Source organism: Sturnus vulgaris, chromosome 3, assembly GCF_052056855.1.
Source record: "Sturnus vulgaris isolate bStuVul1 chromosome 3, bStuVul1.hap1, whole genome shotgun sequence".
Taxonomy (NCBI): Eukaryota; Metazoa; Chordata; class Aves; order Passeriformes; family Sturnidae; genus Sturnus; species Sturnus vulgaris.
The window spans coordinates 6,229,554-6,253,292 of record NC_142245.1 but is presented as its reverse complement, the minus strand read 5'-3'; the positions used below and the strand labels follow the sequence as shown (position 1 = coordinate 6,253,292).

At 43.5% G+C, this 23,739-nt stretch overlaps 1 protein-coding gene across 1 annotated transcript in view; it reads left to right on the top strand.

Annotated features, from left to right (window-relative positions):
* ACYP2 (acylphosphatase 2) overlaps nt 1-1,407 on the top strand; it is a 31,931-nt gene extending 30,524 nt beyond the window's left edge. Inside the window, exon 4 of the mRNA XM_014895144.2 lies at nt 653-1,407. Coding sequence (XP_014750630.1) covers nt 653-767 — 115 coding nt within the window. The 3' untranslated portion in view covers nt 768-1,407. The remainder of the gene's footprint in view (nt 1-652) is intronic.
* Nucleotides 1,408-23,739: the final 22,332 nt, after the last annotated feature.

Here is a 23,739-nt window from a genome sequence, read left to right as displayed (position 1 = left end):
ATGGTACACTAAAATACTTCCTCTTTCTACTTTTGGGAGTTTAGTACAACCAAAAATACTGACCAAGTATTTTTTGTAAATAAACCTCTGTGTAAGCTCTCACCTGCTGCATTTCCAGTGTTTGGGTATCGAGTTCTCCAGTATAACATTCAGTATTTATTGCTAATCAGTATTGATGCGTTTTTGCTGGTTTTGAACTCATTCCTTTGCAGTTCTAACTCTTTTAGTTGCCAGCAAGGAGCAAACTGGCTATTGGGATTCTGTTTTCCTGTCACTTCTCAGTTATCAGTGGTTTGTAGGTGCTTGCTAAAAGCACAGTATTGAATCTGCAAAGGTAATTATACCTATTGGAATGCTGTTAATAGTGTTTAGGAGGGATCATTGCAGTAAATCTGCTTCAGCCATTTTGTCAGCTGTGTTTTTATGTAATATTGTGTAAATCCCCTGGAAACACTGATACCTTTAAAGAGATTGGTTTGCTTTTAAAGGGGAAAGGGAGGGAAAACAGAAAAGAACAGATTTAGAGTAACTTCCTTATGGAAAGATGCTTTTTATGGCTCTTAAGAAAGTAAAAGTGAGTGAAGGTGTGACAGAGAATAACCCCCACATGTGCAGTTCCTTGTCTGCCAACCCTCTCTTATTTTTCCTGCAGGAAATCCTGGCTGAGCAAAGTTGGAAGCCCAAGTTCCCGCATCGATAAAACAAACTTTTCCAACGAAAAGGAGATTTCCAAGCTTGACTTCTCGGATTTCAACACTAGATACTAACAAGAGAATTCTGATATTTCTGCTGCATGATATTTTCTGTGCCTCCATCAAATGTCACAAGAGCATTGGAATGCTTTTCTGTACTAGGGATAAACATAAATGCTCCCTGTTCCCACCAAGTAAGAATTCTTGGTTGCTGTGTTAGACATCTTACACCATGAATGTCAACATTTAGTCTTTAAAATGCCAATATCTAATTTATTGCAGCTTTGAAAGACAGATAAAAGCTTAATGCTGGTGGTTACTTGTGCACAATGAGACTTGTTACATACAGCCAGATGGTACCTAATCTTTACACTGTGAGTCATATTTTAGATGAAAAATAATAATAAATGTATGTTCTACTGTTTGTAATCTCACCAAAAATACATAACCACAGAACTGGGACAGTTGAGAGTTCTATGTATCAAGTCTCTTATAGGCCAGGCTCTTTGTTGTAATTAATAAAGTTATAGTGGTAATTTAAAATAAATATCTTGTTTCAAACTAGGATTATCTAACCAGCTCTGCTTTAAAATTCTCCATAATAATCCAGGTAAATCTTGTTCCAAGGTGATGAAATGTGTGGCCTCTCACCCTGTTTTTTCCTTATTTACCTGTAGCTTATGTCCATGCTGACTATAAAGGATGTTTTAATCTCTTTGCTTTTTTAATGTTCTTAATGAAATTGAAGATTTAAATGATTTTCTGTATGGATGTGGATTTGCTCCCGAGTTATGACTGTGTGGTGGAACCTGCACCCACATCCATCATCTGAAGTCCTGAGCCCTGGGCTTGCAATAAATCCTGCATAAGTCTGATCCATTGTGGATCCAGTTCCCATATCCAGCACTGTCTCCACAGGCACCCTGGATTCAGACTGGATCAGATCTTCACTCCTGCAGTGCTTGTGGGGCAGGATTAGAACATTCCAGGAGACTTCATGAGGATACTAAAGCTGGTGTTCCCACTGCCTGCCCTGTCCCCCTTCCTGGGGTAGGTGGTGTCAGTTTGGGCAGCTGCACCAAATCTGCAGCTCATGGTTAGAATTTCAGGAAGGACATTTCCTAACTGAAGCACTGCACTTCCCCATCAGTGCAAGGTGTGCCTAGAAAGGTATTTCTGCTCACCACTAGGTTGATTTTCTTTGGACCTTTGCATTAAGCAGTAAACTCTCCTTTCTAAAATTTGCAGGAGCTGCTTACAAATTGTTCTGTGATTATACACAAGCCCCCATTGTTGAAGTCGTGGTCAATAGCTCTTGTTCAGCTGCTGGTAAATGGCAAAGTTCAAGTGTAGCAGGAGCTCAATAACTGCTCCATCCTCATGGAAAACTGTGTCCTGCCTAACAGAGCAATTCACATTTTCCTTGGAGCTACCTGGCACAAAATACCTCCTTAAGTCAAAGATTTTCCAGCCAAGTGCTTTGTTCATATTTTGAGAAACAAGGAGAAAGGAAGGCAGAAAACAAAGGGATCATTGGATACAGAAGAGCAGCCAAAAATTGTTGTAATGTGTTCCAGGGGTGGAGTTGGGTGTTTTTACCCCAACTCCCCTAGAAAGGCAAGGCCTGAGGAGAGGGAAGCAACCATTTAGAGCACTCACTTTTTGGGGGAGGAAATGTGAAGAGAGCGTTTTTCTGTGCTGCAAGTCTTGTGTTGCTGTGTTCCTGAAACTAATGGAGCCTTGGCTGGCAGTGTGGGCATTAATCTTCTCATTTTATTTAATTCTCAGATTCTGGTATAGTATCCTGAGTCCAAAGCCATCCCATTTGTGGAAGTACAGTGTGTGCAGAACAGCAGAGCAGTGTCTCTAGATTTAATGAGAACATCATTGGTTTTGAGGAGCCAAAGAATCCCAATGGTAAGATAGAAAAAAAGCAAGAACAGCTGGATAACTACACATCAAAACTGAGTTGAGACATATTTCCTTTTCTACTCTATTCTACTATCACTCAGTTATGACTGTAGATACCCCTGAATTTTATTTTTCCAGAATGCAGTGCAGCAAGAATGTATGGTGTGTAGGCCAGCTTTATTCTTGCTGTAATGGAAATACTTTCAACTAAATAGTTTCTATTTAAATAGAAGTAGTTTCTATTCTCTTATCCTAATAGTTTCTATCTAAAGGTAAAGGGTTGAGATTTGGAAATAAATAGTGGGAACAGACTTCCACAAGTTACTTTTGAATTTTGGACAGTGCTGACTTTCTTGAGGGGAAAGTGGTGTGCTGGACTTGTGTTCTACTGGAATTTAAGAAAATTCACCTCATTAAGCCTAAAGGTTAGACATGTTAATTAAAATCAAAGTTTAACTCCTAAATGACAGGCATTTCAGAAATGTATGGGTTGGTTTGCATTTGAATAAAGAATAAAAAAATAAAACCTTGCCAAAGCCATGAGCAGAAGGAGAGCTTTGTGCCTCGTCAGGAATGCTGTAACCTTGCAGAACAGGGATGTTCTGGACCTGCTCGTTCCTGGTTTCTGTGTGGAGAAAAGCATGGTGGCATCTCCTGCCATACTTTCTCTTAGGTGACACCAATCTGTCACTTCTGATTTTCTTCATGTCCTCTGGAGCTGCCTTGCTTGACTTGTTTTCTTCTTAGAAAACCGGGCATGTTTGCTGCTGGAATCCTCTTACTAGACAGAGTGAACTGGATTAGTCACTCGAGCTTCCTGATTAATGCATGGCTCTGTGCTGCTGCAAGCACTCTGATGTGAAGGGAATGCTGCAGTGAGGGATGAGGCCAAACACTGCTCTGTGTTAGCATTTATTTTTCAGAGCTTGTTTATACAAAAGCAATCATCTATATTGGGATTTCTGTAGTATTTTCTTTCTTCAAGGCTCCCCACAGTCTGTTGTGTAGTGGGTAGAAGTATTAGGATTAAAGAGAGGTTATTTTTGCCTCAAAAAACACTGCAGGGACTTAAAATAACTAAACTCACCCCAATTCATTTGATATTAATACTGGTATAATTGACTAAAAAATCCTGACATGGAAGATCAAAGGAGGAGCAACCTCACTTTTGGTTTAAAGGGTGCAGGAGTGGATTGGGAGGTTTTACCTCCCAAAATCAAAATTCCAGAATGGTTTGAGTAATTAGGAGGAGACCAGTTGTGTTCCACAATTAGATGATGTTACTGTAAAACTTAATATACATAAGTGCAAATATAAATATTTAAAAGTGGCTTCTGTTGAATAGCACCGTAAATCAGTTGTGAGATGAAGTTGTCTTTATCCCAGAAGTGAAGAATTGCACTCTGAACAGCATTAATGGGGGAGTTGGAGAAGTTTTTGGCTCAAAATCCAACAAGCCTCTGTGTCTCTGATGAAAAGCTCTCCCCTAGCTGTAATAACTCCTCAGTGGTAGGAATTTACACCTGTGATTCCTGCAGTTTGGAAATGGAGAAGTCTTATAACGTTTCTTCCTGCATTTGTGTTGTTCTAAAGGTTGGCAGCAAGCTCTAAGCCATGTTTTTGTTTCATAGACAATTGACCAGCACCAAGAAGCAAATTTTGTCCCTCATAACCATAGTGTGTGTTCCAGGAAAAAAAAGGGGGCAATGCTCTTGTGGATTTTTGGGAGCAATTCTTTTCTGGGTCTGACAGGCTGAATTAGAGAATATCCAGCATGCCAGGGTTTCTCCACGAGCTGGAAGGTGACCTGGCATTCCCTTGGATTTGGCAGGGAGGTAACAAAGCAAACAATGGAGAGACACAAGTTCTGTGCTTCAGGCACCGACTTATGTTCCCCTGGAATGCTGCCATGGACTTTAGTGGGAACAGTAATTGGTCATGCAACCAAGGAAATGCATTATTAATGGGACAGTGTTTGAGCAGGGGGTGATAAGATAAAGACCAAGCCACTTTCTTGGTGCTGGTTTTGTTTCTTCCTAATTACAGAGGAATCGCTGTGGCTTCAGGAGCATTAGAAAAGCCAGGACTTTCTTGCATGGAGTTCAGCACTTGAACCTATGCCAGGTACTCACTATCCCAAGCAAGCCACTAATTCCCAATTTGTAGTTACAGAGTTGCTCTGCAAAGGGGGGGGCAGAGAGTGGATGCATACAACTCTTCAAAGCCTTATGTAATAATAAAATTAAAAATAAAATTCTAGTGCAGCCATAGAGATGGCAAATAGAACAGGAAGGGAGCAGGGACAGGAGTTTTAAGAAGATCAATGTGGAGAAATTTACTGCAGTTGTTTATTGGGAGCTGCAGTCAGTGGCACTCACTGTGAGTCTTGTTCAGCTATTGGTGATGTTTTGTATTTTGCCTCTGTTTATAACCAACCAGCCTCAAACTTTTCTTAAACATCCACTCCTGAACTCTACAACTGTTGCACTGCAGTGAATAGTTCAGCACACTTGGGAGAGGAATCTCAGTACCAGGTAAGAAAACAACCCTGAATTGTGTGAGGGGCTCTAACAGTAACATCTCTTCCCAGAAATAACTGCCTGCTGTCAGGAAACAGGCAGACAAAAAATTTGCAGACCAAGTTAAAACTCATTAATGACCCACAATATAACTCGGGGAGAAAAAAAAAAAAACCTGTGCAGTTATCTAAGTTTGCTGACACTTTGGAAACAAAATGATGACTAAATAGTAATGTGTGCTCCAAAGAATGAGTGATATACCAAGATGAATAGGATTTAGGCACTATTTATCACAGTTAAGCCATAGTCTGAATACCATCATGCTGATTCCTTAAATTCATTATGCAGCCAGTATAATCTAGCAGGCAGCAATGTGCCTGTGAGAAGGAAGAAACTATTTCCATTGTTTTAAACTGAACTGTAGGCACAGAGTGATTGACAAGATTATGCTTTGATTTCTAAGATACCACACCAATGTTTGTAACAACACTTGTGTGAAGCAAAGTGTTAAACCCACTGAATTCTTACATTTTGCTGTTTAAAGTAGTAATCACAGTGTATTTATCTGATGGATACAGGGGGATGTCATTCCATACACATAAGAAGTGTTGGTGATGCTCCCATCATCCCTGTTTAACGCTGGCAGTGTGTGAGTGCATCCACCTTCTATTTATGTGACTGAGATTTGGCCTGTGGAACAAATAATAATTCATTTTTCTGGTGTAAATCTCCCTGACGTTCCCAAGAGCCTCCCAGCTCTGCACACAATTGTTTGGAGAAATTATCATGTGTGAAGTAACAGCTTTGTTCTGACCCAGCCATAACATTTACTCTTTGGGTGGTAGGAAATGTGGCACTCCTGAGCTGCCCTTCAGGGGGAATTCTGTAATATTTTGGGAAGAAAGGAAGAGGAAGGGACAGAAATAGCCACAACTTCTGAAATTTTTGGCTTAGCCAAGGTATGTTTAAAACTCCCTCAACGTTCTGAATGAAATGAGTGAATTGTTCTGAAGGTACTAAGATAACAGTTGCTGGTTGCTTTTTTTGAATTTTCAGATAGCATGCAGGAAGTCTAAGGAGTGAAAGCACACAGGAAAGCTGAGAGATTTATGTTGTTTAATGTCCTTTTTCTTTTATTTTTCTTTTTTTTTTTTAAAGCCACAGCCATGACTTATTTGCATTTTTTAAAACCTGTCTGCTGGGGAATGGAGCCACTAAAAGCTGGAGTGGCTGTGATGAGGCTGTGATAATTAACATGGTTTGATGTGCTCAATGCCTTGAAGCAAATCACTACAGAATTCCTGGTGCTGGGTCCTGGGGGAAAGGCTGGGACACATCAGATTGCTTTATAGGAAAGCCCCTTGGGTTTTTCAAGTGGTGTAAAGAAGAGAGCTTGCAGCCATGCAGCTAAAAATGCCACAGAATGATCAGTCCTGAAGTACCTTAGCAACAATGAGGTAGCTTTGCTGCCCTCACCACAAAGCAAAAGAGAAAAAATGGATTCTCCTGTGTGCTGCTGCAAGCCAGGAGGAATTAACTTCTGGAGATGAGTAGGAGGCAGGTTTCACCTTAGATGCTTGTATTCCCTGAAATAAAAGATGAGATGGCAGCTCTACATTATTTAGTATCAAACAACTGATGCATCTAATAAGGGAAGCAAGGGAAAATACCCTTTGAATTTTAAATATCTGTTTGAGGCAGCAAACCTAATAACCACAAATCAAAGGCTTGCAGCCATGAGAAAAATACTTGAGAGGACAACCTATTCACAGTGACCTAGAGCAACCACTAAACTAATGCACTTGGAACAAGGATTCAGGAAAGAAAATAAATCTGCTACTTAGAAAAATAGGGGGAAATGGGGATCTCCACCTCTTTAGTCTTGTGTTTCTTCACTGGATTAGTACCTGTAATACCTGCTACCAGTAGGTGAGGACTGGTTCTGTATACCACAATTGTTACAAAAAATATTCTTTTTGGTGAGATAAATCCTACCAATTCCCTGCTTTGCCTTTCCCCACTAATTTATTTTTCCTCAAACATCTTTTCTCATGTTTTGCACAGCTGAGCTGCAATCCATCTGTCTGTGACAGAGATGTTTATTCTTAGTCCAAGATGGAATCTCAGACTCCTGTTTCCTGGTTACCATTTTCCTTTACCCAAGAACTGCAGATTTGGATGTAGGATATTGACAACCTAAAATTTCAAGTGGAGTAGCCTGAAAAATTGAAGCACTTTAAAGAGCTCTTGATGTCCTCTGAAAGCTGCAGTGTGGAGTGTAGAGACCATCCACAGGCTTTTCCATGCTGAGCTGCTTCCATTTGATTTTCCAGCCCTTTGCTTCAGATCAGAGTTGTCATATCCCACTGGCCAATTCCAAGGCTCTCCCTTCTCTCCAGTCTGTTTTAGTCCCCTTGAGTCTGAGGTCAGCTGGAGTTTTTTAGCCTATGAACTCCCAGAAACCTGGAATGTCGTTCTGTTCTGGCCCTTTGGGATTTTTGCCTTTCCATTTTATTTCAGACTTTCACAACTGATCCATGTCCATGAATAACCTCATATTCCCCCTGCTCACTGTTCCCCTCTACTCTATTCCATTTCAGTTGATAGTGATCACTAATGGCTCCTCTTTGTGCCTCCCTCGGAAGTCCAGCCTCACCAGCCACACTCCATTGGATCTTTGGGGGTGATCCTTCCTGACAGTGTAACCCCACTGGGGATTGCATTAGCCAGGCATGCAGAAAAGAGAAAGTGCCTGTCTAGTGTAATAAAATAAACACACAAGGGGGAAAATTGCCAGCCAGGGGTAGAGCTGGGGCTTCCAGTGTTCTTGAAAAACCCTCCCCTGCACAGGTATAGTAATACACCCTCTGATTCCCTCAAATCTTTTAAGATTTTCCATAAATTTGGAGTTGTTTGTTTTTGCTTTTTTTTTTCAATAGGTATCTGGTGAGTTTTCTTTCATCATTTCTTTCATTATGAAGAAAATGTAATAATAAAAAAGTGAAGTCATGCATTTGGAAGCTTAGGGAAGCTCAGTCACTGAGCCATCAGTTTAGCCCTGAGTCAAGTAAGTTTAATCCAAGAAAACAAAATTACATGAACCAATCTTATTTCGCCTTCATCCTGCTTTACAGTAAACAGTGTTATTAGGATCCTGAAACTTAGTTTATCCCTCCCTTACCACCTCTAGCTCCTTCCCTGGAGGCCCCAGTAAATCCCTCTGTGACTGCATCCCACAATCCTTTCAGAAGCAATTGGCTTATGGCAAACAAGTGGAAGTCTGGTTTGGTACCTCATTGCTCTCCTCAGGAACCCAGGGTGCCTAAATCCTTCTGCAAGGTACCAAACTTAGCAAGTGCCTTTTATTTTTAACTCTTACTGTGGGTACAGTAGAGAATTCTCTCTGTGCCTTCCTCATTCTCTACAGTGCACCCACTTACATTTGCAGACATATTTTACTTGGGATTCTGCTTGGGGGAATAAATCTGTCATTGAGAGAATTTAAATCCACCTGTCATCCGGTTAAGTGGCTCCAGTGATAGGTTAAAGGTCATTTCCTTCAGATGCTGGCTGTAAATGTAAACCCCAAACCCTCCTCTTCTTCAGGTAAGTTATTTCTTAGGACTAAATGAGGTTTCTGAAAGAAGTAGGAACTAAAGCTGTCCAGTCCCAAGTGAAGGAGGCTCTAAAAAGGTAATTTCAACTGGATGTGATGGGTGTCATGGTTCCTGCCACAGTAAAATGTCTCTGCTGGGTCTGGCTGCAGAAACATCACCCTGGAGCTTGTGTTCTTCCTTTGCAGCTCCTTCCTGCTTAAGCTGAAACAGTAGCAAAGAGTTTTTTGGTGTAAACTAGAATTATAGAAGAAGTACTCTGGATATGTTCTTCTTCCAAGGCTGTGAGCACCCACAGGCTGCTTGGGGTCTGTCTGGTGATGGAGACACTGAGCAGGGTGCAGGAAGGCAAAGCTTCCCTGACTTTCTTATGGGGTAATATTGAAGCTGGGAATGGGGAGCTCAAACAACCCGAGCTGGATTATCCTAGGCTCCATCCCAAGCTGCTGAAGGGGGAGAAACAGCCTCTATCCAGGCCATTTATCTCCATCAATCCCTGTTCCTCCTGTCTGCCTGCAGGACAGCCCCTTTCAGGAGCTGTTTCCTCACAGCCAAGGAGGAAGGCTCTGCCCAGGGCTCCATGTGGAACCAAACTCCAGCTCTGTGCAATTCCAGGTGTTTCAGGCCTGGGAAAGAGCAGGGATGTCTCTAAACCTTGTACAGATACCTTTCTTGAAGGCACTTCCTCTATCGAATTGCCTCTTTGGTACTTCTTTTTCTCTGTTTTCTCCTTTTTTTTAACTTAGCTACTCACATGCTGGATAAACAGAATTTCAAAGAGTTTTCCAAATCCAAAAGATGGGGATGTTATACAAATTAATCTTGTGAAGCGAGGTATTTCCTGGGAAAGCCTCCTAAAGGAATTTTTTTCATTAGTGAGTCCCTCATTACAGGATTAAAAGCTAAGCTCCTGCCTCCCTCATTTCTTCCACAAATTAGGTTTTCATAAGACCTTTTATGTGTTTTTCTAAGTACCCCAGGTCTTGCCTCTTCTGGCAGAAGTTTAAATGTTAATGACATTAATTACTTCATGCTAATAAACTACTTTTGGGAACCTTAGCTAGGAAAAATTTAAGAATCCCTCTTTTTGCAGTTTTTTGCTGTGGTATTTTAGGTGTAGTTGGAAATATGCAGGCCCACATAATAGATGGATGTCATCGACTTCAATGCAATCTAGATTTTGCAGAATCTCTTTTGCTTTTCTGAAGTCATGCCTACTTCTAACACTGGTATTTTAGAGGGGATTTAGCTTTGTAGGGGAAACTCTCACCTGTTAAATCACCAAATCTGGCAAGTAGTGTCCAAAAGTGAACCCTGGATCCTCTGGAGATGCTCTTATGGGCTTTCTGTGTGGGGCCAAGTAAAGATCCTGGAAAACATCAAGAAAAACATTATGGAAGTGTTTGTTCTTCTGTCACATCCAGAATTTTAGGGGAAGTGCAAAACAATGCACAACAATTAACTGCCAGCCAAAAGAAAGATGTGTAAAAGATGGAATACATAAGGTTTAGCAGCTTGAGAAATGCAGGGTATTTAGCATTTGGGATCCAAGGGCTCACCCTCAGCAGTGACAAAACAGGCACAGGAAAAGAAAAAAGAGTGTGCCTCCATTGGAAGTGTAAAGTTTCTGATATAAAAATGTCTGAATTCCAGGGAGAAAAGGTAATTCATCTTGAGTCCCTATCTTTAAAAACACTGGGCAATGTCTAATGTTCTTAAAAGTGTCTCATTTAATGAGATTTGACTCAGTGACAAGATTTCATTATGACTTCATTTAGAACCCTAGGACAAATGGAAAGGAGACTAACAGTTTAACCTGAACTCTGAAGATTTTGTTAATGTACCTGATTTCCTAGACAAGAAAAACATCTTTGACGAGTCTAAGAAAAATCTCTTAATGAAAGGCATTTATTTGTAAGTGGAATTGGAATGTAGACTAAAACCAGACTGGAAGTTTTCAGAGATGTGATTCCTCCTCAGAGGCAATTGGGAGAAGTCTCCACCGGGAGAAAATGATCAGAAAACAGCCTTTGGCCCTGATGGAGAGCATTTCTTTTTTAAACATTAACTGTAGATCACAGTATCAGTTCTGGTTTATCACTGTGATAAAAGTTCAGTTCACCATCGTCTTGAAATGGCTGAATGTTTTGTAACTGAGAACCATTTCCTTCTGTAACTTAAGCACTTAATTGCTTCTAATTGGTTTCTGTTGCAAAGGAGACTCAGATCCAAATGCCAGAGCACAGCGGATAGGAGGGGGGAGCCCGGGGTAACTGCACATTATTGAGGTGTCAGTGCTGTGACCAGAAGTGTCATTGTGGGGCAGGACAAAGCAAGAGGAGGAGGAGGAGACTACGGAGCATCTGGGAATGCGCGCAGAGGGGCGGCTGGGGATTCTGGGAAACGTCGCTAAAGATTAGTCGTGGCAAGCAAATCAGGATAGCAGCGTTTGATGAGGCATAGAGTCCTCAGCTAATCATGTCCAAAGCAGCTGATAAGAGCAGTCGAAACCATTGGAATCAGCTAGTCGGTGGCACTTGGGAGAGCTTGGCACCATGGTCTGATCAGGGAAAGAAATCACAGAAGTAAATCAGGAATTAAACACCAAACAAACTCTCAAAACAGGCAGCCTGGTGCAGGAATCTGGTTTGTGCCTTCAGGATTCAGTGGTAGATGTGAGTGAGTCATGATCTTAGTTTGGAAGGACTAAGAAGTCGTTTTCACTGCAGCTTTCTGTACGACCTGACCTTCATTGCCCTCATATGAATCAGGAGTAAGCAGAAGAAAATTAATGTGAATAAGAACAAAATTTGATTTTTGGCATTTGCAGAAACTTGAAGCCAGATTATACCGTGTTCTGGTTTTACAGCAGTCAATAATATCATCTAGGACATGCTGACTTCTGAACCAGTACACAGTGGCATAAACATATTTAATTATCAACAAGTAGACGTCGTGTATTGGTGTAAAACTTTCTTGTCTTCTTTTGTCTTTTAGCCTGAATTGGGATGGAATGTTTAATATTGGCACAAGAATTGCCAACAGAGACTTCATATCTCTCCCAAATAAGTGCTGCTCATGTTCACCAGTGGCATGACAATCCCAATCACATTGTGCAGGATTAATTAGCTGCAGTGTAAGGCTGCTAAATGAGCATTTATACTGTTGGGGAGCAAAAGACACCAAAACAAACTAGGTATGAACAAGTTTGCACTTCCTTTTTCAATATTGTGAGTGGGAATGGCTTCAACTGAGAGAGTAGGGTTGGACTGGATATTAGGAAAAATTGTTCCCTGTGAGGGAGGCCCTGGCACAGGGTGCCCAGAGAAGCTGTGGCTGCCCCATCCCTGGAAGTGTCCAAGGCCAGGTTGGATGGGGCTTGGAGCAACCTGGGTTAGTGGAAGGTGTCCCTGTCCATGGCAGGGGGTGGGACTGGATGAGTTTTAAGGTCCCTTGTGTCATTAAACTCCACTGCATTGTAGAGCCCCAAAGAACCAATCCAGGCACCAGCCTGAGTTGGCTTTGCCAGCTGAGTTTAGTCAGCAGCAGGGGAAAACCCTGGAACTTTTCTCCAGTACTGGATGTCACCTGACTCGATTGCACTGCAGACACTGTCAAGCAGTTGCTCTCTGCCAACAGCTTTAGCAGTTGTGTTGTTCATTTTTGTCTATTCAGAAATGGAAAAAGGTATATTTTTCAAACTGTACTTCATGGGGAGCATCTATGTGCAGAGAAGAGTTTAGTCTTCATATAGCAGTACATGTTAACAATTACCCTGCTGATGTCACTCGAGGTGTTTCCTCCTGGTTCTCTCCCCCATCAGGAGTAAACAGCTATAAACACTGGGAGCTCACCTGCTGTATGACCCTGTATCAGTAACAACCCTTCCTCTGGCATGGATAAATCAAACCTTTGGGAGTTACCACATGAGGAAATACTTCTACTTAAAAGCTCCACAGCTGGAGGCTGTGAGGTTGGAAAAGCCTCCCTTCAGCTATTTGAAGGTAGAGTTACTGGTTTTGAGAGAGTTGGGCCATGGAAGGCCAAGTGTTTGCAGTGTCCCCTGGCTGAGCAGCATGGGTAGCACAGAGCCACAAGGGCTGTCTCAGGGCAGGTAAAATTCAGTCTCTTGTCCTTTTTCCCAGCCGTCTCTAAAGCAAATTAATGAGAGCAAGTCTAGACCAATTTTTAACCAACTGCTCAGACAGGCTCTCTCCCTCTTGCTGGTGTTTTGTCAGCATAATGGCTGACTGGCCTTTTATTCCCTGCAAGCAGGGCATTTGGGGAACTAAGTGCTCCATAAAATCAGACTTAGGTGAGCAGGGAAGCCTCACCTGGCTTGCAGAGCAGGTGTCCCTTGGGGGGCCTGGGAGCAGTGTCTGATCAGCCACTCATCCTCAACTGCTGCTGCTGTGACTTTCATCACAGCTTGTTTCTGCAAGAAGAAGTTGCTGGAGAGCAGCTGCAATCCTGCATTTCTTCACTCCATGTGTATTTATTCTGAGGCAACTGGTTGGGGAGCCAACACCCTTGCTGACTATGCCAAGAGGATCAGCTGAGCCTGCTGCTGTCACCAAAGGGTGTTCCAGGAGAGCAGCGTGGCAACAGCAGCCTTGGAGACTAGAGTGTTATGGCTGAACTGCATTGTCTAAAATGCCCCTGTCCTCTGGATCACCTGTTTAATGCCAAAAAAACACTTGGAAAGACAGCAGAGTAACAACCCAATGTGTTTTCCCAGCTACCACAGCCTGATGCATTTGAAATAAATATAATTCTCCTCTAATGCTCTGAGCTGCTCTGCTTCTGTGGATTAATAGAAACATTTTCAAGTTGGGAGAAAGGGGCTCCCTACTTGGCAACTTCTGAGCAATCTGAGATGTGGAGGGAAAAGCCTTTGACAATTATGGTAATTAAGAGAGAGAGAGGAGGAAGAAGGGGAGATGTTTCCTTGAACAGAGGCACAGTTTCTTGTCTGCCCTGGTATAAGGAGGGGAAGGGCTGCTTTGTCAGGGCTCTTTTCTCTTGAGTAATTGATGAAGCAGATTCATTCTGCAAGACACAGAAGCCAAGGTGATGCTGACTGGGCAGATCTTGGAGCTCTCCAGGTCTCTGCCAGCAAAAGGAGGAAACAGCATCAGAAGAAAATCATTTATGTTGCAGCAAGAACTATTATGTGCTGGCTTTCTTTCCTCCAGGGTGGGAGGGGAAAGAGAATAGCAGTTGTTGGCTCTTTTTCCCTGCTAGTGAAAGAAAGGAGCACGGATAGGAATGTCAGGATACAGAAAGGCACAGATCTCTCTAAATCGGTGCTCTTGGCTCATCAGGGGATGCCTGCTAAGTGTTAGCAGAAAGGAGTGGCAATCAGAGAAAATCCTAACTCATAGGTGTTTGTTCTATCCAGTGTCATCTGGTGCTCAGGTCAGGTGGCTGCTGTTACAACTGCTGCAAGGTTTTTAATCGTGCAGACCCTCCTGCAGTGAATTCATAGCCAAATGGGAGTTATGAAACCGTGGTTTAAGATTTAGTCTGTATAGTCCAGCTTGTGTAGTGGAAAATAAAAGGCCACATTTAGAACCATGACAGATTTTGCTGAACACTGAGAAGGGTGAGAGAAATAATCAGGGAATTATTTTCATTTTTCTGATTCTTTCTGCAGCAAAAGTCATTGCAGAGGTAATAGTAGAATTTGGAGTGTGGCAATTGTATTTACCTTTACCTGGAGGATCCTGAAGCCCGTGATTCTTCCATGGGTCCTGTTGCCTGACTTGGTGACCTAAACACGTGCTGAGCACAAAATCTGTGTTCCCTTGTGACAAATCTCTTGTTTCCTTGCGGGAAATCTTTTGGGCTCTTCTAGGAAAGATCTTGGCTCTGCTCTCCTGGCTGTTTGGTGTTGGCCTTGTGTCAAGGCAGATGGAAGTGGCCTGTAACAGAATGCTGGATCATTTGTCCATTTCCAAGGAAGGAGAATGCTCTGAAGGGCCAGCCCTTCCCCTTGGCATACCAGTTTACTGCTCCTAATATGGCTGTGGTTGTTCTGTGCTTTGATCACTGATTTCTTGCCTTATGGAACTTTGTATCCCTGGAGACTGCAGCACTGCCAGTTTAGTCCGGTCTGGAGCCCCAGATGGAAGACTTGGGGAAGGCTTCTATGCAAGTACAGGTGGGGAATACTTTGGAAACCTGGTCCAGTGATGTCAGCCAAGCTGTGGAGCAAGGATCAGTCTAATGAGTGGCTTATCTAAGGCTGATTTCCTGTTTAGAGAGTTAAGATAATAATCTTTTATTATTGAAAAAATCAGCATGATCAGCTGAAAGCGCCAGCATTTAGGGAGCTAATGGCTGGTTCCTGGTCTGTGCTCCTGTGAAGCGTTTGATGGACTCAGTCCCATCCCTCGTCGGGATCTGTAGGAGCTCCTTTGTGACTCCATCCCCCAGTAGTCACTGTGGGGAAAAGGGGCTGGGATTGATCCTGGTGATTCACAACCACTGTGACAGCAAAAGACTGGTCCAGTGTTCCCTAAATTGCTGCTGGAGTGCCAGGACTGGGAGCAAGCACAGGGCACCCCTGTGCCCTTTCCCCCTCAGCTCTAGTTGAGCAATGCCCCCCTGAGCTGAGCGTCTGGTCCTCCCAGACAGACACAGTAACTCCTCTATGGGAACGTTCATACCAATTCAATCTTATCATCAAATCATTCTGTTCCATCACTCCACTTAATTAGCCATGGTCTTTGGTATTTCAGCAATGCTGCACCGTGCCAAAAAATGAAAGTATTCTTTGTGTGGTACACACCCAACAACTGCCTGTCTGCCAGCCAGGGGCAGACCAACAAATATTTCTCCTGCACCAGAGCAGTATCTGCTGGAAAATGTAATTGCCCACTTCTGTTTTTTCAAACTGAAATGACTTAGAGGCTGTGGTCTTTTCATCTAGGCACTCTGCTTTCCTTGCAGCAAAACCAAGCTGGTTTCTCCTCAGCTGTTTAGTGAACATAAACTGGGATGAGTCACACAAAACCCACAACTGAAAGGGTTCCTCCAGTGTTACTTGTTAATATGGTCTTTCTGTTTACAAGCGATAAACACAAGAAAGAAGCACAAATTAACTGCTCGTTAGCAGCAGATCACAGCTATTACCTAAATCCTTGTCTGCAGCAGAGCCCTTGATTTTAGGAATGTGTATCAGGTCTAACCTAATTTTATTTTATGTTTGGAAACATCCAAACCCAAGCAGATCGCATCCCACTTTCAGCAAGAAAGCGCCTGATTTGGCAACCTCTGTTGTAAATGGCTGCAATTTTTTCACCTAAAATTTGAGCAGCTCCTGTGAGTAAGTGAGGATAAAAAGCTCTGTGACCTGCAGAATCCAGCCTGGAATTGCTCATAAATAAATGACAGTAAGGGAAACATTAGGAATGCGATAATAATAATGGTTAGTTCCCTGCTGCCCACTGATACTGAGACCCGTTTACATTGCCAGTGAGGGGGAGGCCACCAACTTACCTGTGACAAGGAATCAGCTGATCCATGGAAACAGGAACTCTTTTAATAACCCCCCAAAGCTGTGCCCTGCCATCTGAAGCACGTGGCCTATTTTTGTCACACAGTAAATCCTTTTTCCTACTCGGGGCTCAGTCCCACCCTTGGATGTGAGGTCAGTGCTCTTTCACTTTCAGCATGGAAATGTTCTGTGCCTGAAGGCAGAATTTGGCTGGATCTGAGTAATGACATCTGTAATGTTCCCTCACACAGGACCCAAAAGACACCAACAGGTGCTGATAAGCATCGAGGTGTTTCTAAATCCTCCACAGTGTTTGTCTGCATCTTCACTTGCTTTTGGAAAATCTGCCTTGGGTAGGCTTGGAGAAAACCTGGAGTTGCTGCAGGAAAGAGTAGGGCTTCAGTCTGTTTGTCTTGGTGGCCCAGACAGGACCTTAACCATCACAAAGCTCCACTCCTGCCAAACAGCCCAGGTGATGGTTTATCTCCTGTGCAGTACAGCCAGGTGTGCTTCTGCCTCTTGTCCTCCACGTGAAAACTTTGCTTTTCCTATCATCCACAGAAGAGCCAATTCCAAATGTTCCATTAGCATGAAATAATCAGTCACATCACCCATAGAATTCCAACATTGCTGTGAACCTCCAGCCCTGGTGAAAGCAATAGAAAAATATATGTTCACCTCTACTGAGCCACAATTTCAATTTCCTGGGATACCTAAGGAGTGGCTCCAAAAGTGCCACCATCACTGGGGTTTAGTGATTTAAAACACACACCCCTGCTGGTTTTTCACTTGTCTCAGCAGTTCTTTAGGAAGTTGCCTGTTTCCCCTCACCATCCTTTGCTGGAGGAGCCCAGAAAACTCTGAACGAAGGCTTTCCTTGCATTCTCAACAGGAATTTGCCCTACTGATCTCCAGATCATTCAACAAAAATCCTCTTGACTTTTTCCTTGTGTTGCAGGCCCATGGCAGCTTCATTGACACAGAGAGGTTGGCACTGGTGTCAAAGCATGTAATCTATGAACAGATATTCACCTTTAAACCTCTCCCCTCACTTCTCTTGCTGAGGCTGCCAAGGTGTGGGGGTTTTCTGGAGTCTTGGGGGTGGTTTTTGGCTTCTGTAGGCCGTTCTTATTTAGAGTAGCTGAGATTTTGTTCCAAAGATTAGTTTTTTGCATGAACTTTTTGTCTCACAGGTACCTTTAAATGGCAAGTGTGGCTCTATTTCAAGGGAAAAGGGGAAATAAAAGGCAAGAAGAGGTCTAACTTCAAGATTTAGCTGCTTTTATATGAAGCTGGAGCAAGATCTATGCTGGTGTGTGAAACCCAGCCTTGTCCAGAGAGGCTCAGACTGGGGCAGCAGCTCTTTTCCTTTCTGCTCTGTGTAAATACCTTTGCTGCCCTTCACACCAGGCTCTGGGGATCTCCTCTGGATAACAAGTTAAAGCCCAAATACTGAACCATTTGGGGTGATTGATGAGGGATGTTGTGCACACACCCAGGGTATGTCATTTCCAATCTGAAGGGAAGCAATTGTTTCCATATGTTGGCACGTTGGGGCTCTTGGTGCCGAGCCAGTTGTCTGGCTGTGATCAGGCAGCAGCAGCATCTCTCAGTGATGGAAGATTATACCTTGGAAGAGGGGTGCTGACTTTAGGCTGTATTCCTTAAAAGGATGCAAACTCTGAACACTTCTCCAGGATGTAATTTATGGTTCAAGTATGTTTTGACTTTGCATAGATGAAAAAACAGGCCTTTTCTGTATGCATATATGCATAAAAATTCCTTCCTGCTCTGCAGCCCCCTCTCCCCCACAAAGGAATCCAATAAAACAATAGCTGGGGCTGGGTTATGTTGCTAACTTGGCTGCATGGGCTGCTGCCTGCTGAGGCTCAGAAGGATTCCCCCTCTTATTAACCCAATTCCCTGCAGGTATTTTAACAGCTACAATCTAGTTTTATTAACTAAATCTAGCTTTTGTTGCTCAGCTGGAATTTAGGCTCTTGAAAGAGATTTTAGAGATGCCCTGCACCTACCAAACCTATCATGTTGGGATTTTGAGGTGGTTTGGTTTTATTTTGTGAAGTGTCAAACTGGTTGCATGTTGCTGCACAAGTAAGTTAATTCCATTTTCAAACTTCATCAGTAAGATTCCTCTGTGCTAAGGCCCTGCATCAAGCAGGGAGAGGCCGAGTTAAAGGCTGCTGGACGAGGGTATTTTATAACATTTAAGCCACCAATTTAAAATATTCTGTGAGAGCTGTCAACAGTTCCCTGAATCACCATCACTGGAGCAAAGCTGCCTGAATGGTGATGCAGTCAGTGAGGGATCACCACATCCTTCCTGAAGTGTCTGTACTGCCAACAAAACCTGCAGGAGATGTTGTGTGTGTGTGACCCCATTTGAAAAACACAGGCAGGTCACCATTCTGTGTCATATCCAGGCCAGTTCTTTGGGATAAAGTCAGTCTGAAATTCTAAATAATGCATTTCCCCCCTCCCTAAAAGTTGAGCAATCATCAGGCTTTTAATTCTGCAGCCAAAAGCCTTTGCAACTGTGAGACACAGTGGGCAGAGCCACTCAAATCACTGCTGCAATGCTCCTTCCCCCAGCTAGGAATAAAGAACACATCAAATCACTCTGTGATGTGCCACACACACATTTCATTGAGGGAAAAGGGCTGGATTGGTGTTTTCACTCTGGAAGTGTTTGCAGTGATATCGTTTGAGCATCTTGGGCTTGTGTATTGACCATGGGATGATCTTCTCTGTGCAAGACTTGGACAGATATGGAGAGAAATGTTGGAATGCTGAAAGCCAAGGATGCAAGTTTCTTCCCAGGAAGACTTGCAGTGTTGTGAGAGGAAAGCAGAGACACAAATCTGTTTTTCTTTCCAGTCACGTGCTTGAGGTTTTTTAAATTTAAAATGTTAATTTATTAAGACCCTCTACTGAAATATTTACATAATATATATTGCATGATCTGAAGAGATTTTTGATGCCTAAAATTCCACTCAGAGGAATGAGTTAATGTCTTTTAATAGAAGATTCGTGTGAAAAACTGAAGCGTGTGAGGATACGTAACGTATTCAACTTTTTAAGTAATTTATTAAGAAAAGAGTTTTGATCTTCTGAACAGGTGTTTGAATATTGAGGGAAAAAAATGCTCAGAGCTTTTATGGGAGCTACATGCACACTCAGGATGTCAACAGTGGCATTATTCACATGTGGTTTTGAACAATGTGGCTTCTACCTTGTCTCTAAATAATGCTCTTAGTGCCTGAAAAATGTCGGAGTCTGGAATTGATAACAATATTGTTCACGCAGCTACTGCCGTGGTTGGTGTGAATATATATAAATGTATGCCCCTGGACTCCAGCATGAAAACTGGGAGCTAGAATTTCCATCTCATTTTGGTTTTCACTTTTAAGGTTTTCTACAATTGCATGTGGAAATTTGGTTATTAAACATCACCAATCAGGCAATTTATAGTTCTACCAAACCAAACAATTCTCTCTATAAAAAAAAAAAAAAGTGCTCATTTTAAACATGCCTCGTTCCTGCATGGAAAGTGTCAGCTCCAGGGATGCCTCAAGCTTGTAGGGCTTCCTGAACAGCTTCAAATCCATGTGTGTGCACTTTTGTAGGAACTCCAGAGCTGTGTTTGCATTCCTGAGCTGCAGGGATTGCCATTCCCCTCCTGCCACTGGCAAAAGCTAGGATTGCTCTGCGATGGTTGACCTAAAACTGCTGCGTTCTCCTACAAAACTGCTGCATCCCTCCCTGCTGGAATGTAGGTCTGCCCTATCTTCAGAGCCTCGTTAGCACTAATTAACTACTTCCAGCGTATTAACAGCCTTGGCTCTATGCATCAATACTAGATGGACGCTAATCTAACGAGCTGCTCCGTGTTAATTACCCCCTCATTGAGCCAACCAGTTTGGGAAGAGTGGGAGATCCATTTCTCTCCGTGGTCTGCGGGCTCCTTCCCTCTCGGCCTCTCTGCCGCGGTGACCTTGAGGAGCTGCTGAGCTCGGATTCCTGGTCCTTCCACAGCACAGCCCATTTCCCTGGCTACTGCTCTGACAAAGGGCTCCAGGTTATCACACTCGGACTCCTCTACCTGATCTGGCCTTTGCTGCTATTTGGGGCCCATGACCACTATTTCTGTGCGGTGGTGCATGTTCCCAAAATAAATGTCCTTAAATTAGCAGGTACGGTTACAGGGAGCAGTCTGGCTGTAGCAGTAGAGAGCTTAATTTAGGCCAGTTTGGAATTTTTTTTTTTTTTTGAAAATGTGCTCTTTTGAGGTTAATAATTATCTAATTACTTAGTTAATAATAGATGCCTCTTAACATATTAATGGGATATCATATATTTTTCAAAAGCACTGGATCCTTTAGTGGATGCAAGCCTTGGTCCAGCAACATTGTAGCAATAAATCAACATCTGTTCAAGGTCTGCTGGTTGTATCACAGAGAAGCCAACCACAGATTTACTCTGTTTCAGCTCTGCTTCCACATTCAGGGTCTATTTGAGGGGTTTGTGTCCTGGTGACTCTGACAACTCTGCTGAGTTGCTGCTGTGCAAATGGAAGTGAGTGGCCTACATTTCCCTGGTGATCAGTGAGACAGCCTGACCCACTTGAAACGTGTTAGCCAGCCCTGCTTCCAGACAGCTGGGAGCACTTGTCCACCACTGGACCTGGGTTGATGCCATGCCTCAAGCTGAAAATGCAGAATTTCTGGCCGTTTTGGAGGATTTGATACAGATAATTTAAGTTGTGCTTGGCGCTTGTTTTCTTCCCCTTGTGCCTTAATGTGTCATGGTTCAGTGTAATGGGTCAGTCTGTGTTTCATTAAATATTAACAGGGAAAATGATTTGTGCTCGTTTAGAGGGTAATACAGCTGTGCTAATGGATGGAAAATTGCCTGGAAGGCTGCTGGTAAAGGTGTAGTGGCAACTGGTGCTGAACCCTTGTTCTGAACTGCCCTACCAGGGGGATGGGAAACGTGAAGAGGTAAAAAATCTACAGGAAAACAAGAAGAAAGAATGATCTGACTGGCCTTTTCTGCTCTGCACTGTAGGAATGAGCCCTCTGAAACATGGTTTCCATCCAGAGCCCAGCCAAAGCCACCTCAGAGCACTGTCCCTCAGCAAAACCTCGTGTTGCTGTGACATGTGTGAGCCCGGCCCACTTTCCCTTGTGGGAAGCATTGTGGTCTCCCTGTCTGGCAAAGGCACTCGAGCAGCTCAAGAGAAGCTTGTGTTTGTGCCCCGTGGGCTCTCTTGGCCGTGTCCCACAAGTGCTCCCTGACAATATTATAACAATCTATTTTTCAGAGCTTCCAAAGGTCTCCTGGAGCTGTTCCAGGGACAGACCTCCTTTAGGCATTGGTGCAATGCCAGGGAGCCTGGTGATGAACCCGTCCCAGGGAAGGTGGGACAATGTGCATCCGCTGTGATTAATGGCATCCAGGAAGGTGGAGGAGAACGTTTATCCCAGAGTTTCCGACTGTCTGGGCAGGAGGAAGATTTGTTGTCAGATGCTTTAGATTGGCTGACAATTAATATTAACGAGCTCTTTTATGCTCCTGGGACATGCTCCCTTTTGTATTTGTGTGTGCTGTAGCACCCAGGCTTCCTGTGGGCTTGATAAACAATAACCTAATCATAAATCACATGATGTGGATTTCTGAAGAGGGTGTTTATGCTGTGACTTCACTGAATCCCACTGTCTCTGCCTGCGAAAAAGCTGGAATGAGTAAGATAAGAACAAGGCTGATGCAGAAAGGTCTGTTTTGATACATGCACTTAACTCTTGCCAGGCCTTGGCTCTCAGGAGCTTGTACATGTGATTATGCATTCCTTATAAATCAGTAACTTAGCATAAGTAGGCTGTAATATATATAAACAGACTTTGATAGGCTTCAAGGAATCCAAAATACAGGATTTGACTGTGAAAAATATTTTGAGAAATGCAGGGCCTGCTTGTTTCCCCTTCTGTTTATGTAAAAAAAACCATAATACTGGAGAGAATCCTGCGTGGCTCTGATGAGCAGGCTGGTTGGGGATGCAGTCATAAATCTCCTGGCCTACAAAAGCAGCGGTTCAGCATCGTCTCCATGGCAACCCACGGAGCAAGAAATGAAATCTGATATGAAGAGTCTCACCGAGGAGAGCCGCATGCGAGTCACACAAGGAGCAGAGAAAATAAGATGCATTTTCTTTTACTTGTTGCTTCGTTCTGAGGATTCCTGCCATGAATAAAAGGGGCTGACAAACCAACCATTATTCCATGGCCTTCAACTACTCGGAGCCAGGCCAGGGGCCAGCGGAGCGGCCGAGAAACAAGCGCGGGCTCTGCCAGCACTTGAGCTCATAAATGAACTCAGCTCACAGCTGCATCTCTGAGCTGCTTATGTTCCCCTGCTTAATGTCAACCTTGTTTCCCCTTCCAGCGACATGGAACTTTTGTGTGTGCACAGATAAAACCAACGAGTGGTCGATAGCTCTGAAGGGGACAGAAATGTTCCCGAGCTCTGGAGGGTCATGTTCACCAGAATGGCCAGAAACAGAGAAAGGAAACTCAGTGAAAAGCTGAATGACCTCACCCACTTTCTTCCTGCAGAATTCCTAGGAGACACTAGGCTCTGAAAATCACTTATCAAAACCAGACGTCAGAGAAGTAGCCAAGGCATAGCCCAGAATTCCTGCGGGAGGACACAGAAGTTCAGGCATGTCCCAGACAGCTGAGGTGGATGTTGGCTGCCCTGCTGGGGAGGAGCCCTTCATGTCCTGCAGTGAAACACCTTCCACCAGTACAGGAGGGGGGGTTTTACCTTCTGCACAGGAAAACATGGAGACACTGATCCCACCAGCAGCAAGTGACGAAAAAACCGAGCCTGGAGTCTCTCTTTGTGCTTATTCCAATGTGTCAGTGACGCCAACCACGAGCTGACACCGGGGAGTTGTTGGAGGCAGCACAATCCTCCTTTGACGTGCCAGCAGCTGCACCATGCTTTGATGTCTTCACAAACCTCTGTGTTTATCAGAACCTTCTCTAATGGTGACACTTCACTGCCTCCCTGGTGCCATCAGCTCCTTGATTCCTTCCCTGCACCCCGTGAGACGATTTTGAAGTTCGTCAACGTTTTCAGAGCTGCTGCTCAGAATGGAAGCCACTGTGATTCATGAAAAGGTGCTTCATTTTCTGAACTAGTCGTACTTTTCCTCTCGTGTTTTTGCTGGTTGCTAGGTGTTCAGGGGGTTTTATTTACCACATCCCTTCGGGTGCTGCGGTGTGAACAGTAATTCCCTATGCCGGGTGGTGTCAGCTCGTGATAAATGGGAGCCATTGTTGCTTCCGTAGGAAACAATGACAGCCAAGAGGGACAATTTGCTGCAGTCCACAGGAATGCAAAAATAATATGTCACTTCTCTCCACAGCTAATGAAGACAAACCCTTGGAACAAGCCCTTTTGGGGGAGAAGAGAATGGGTTT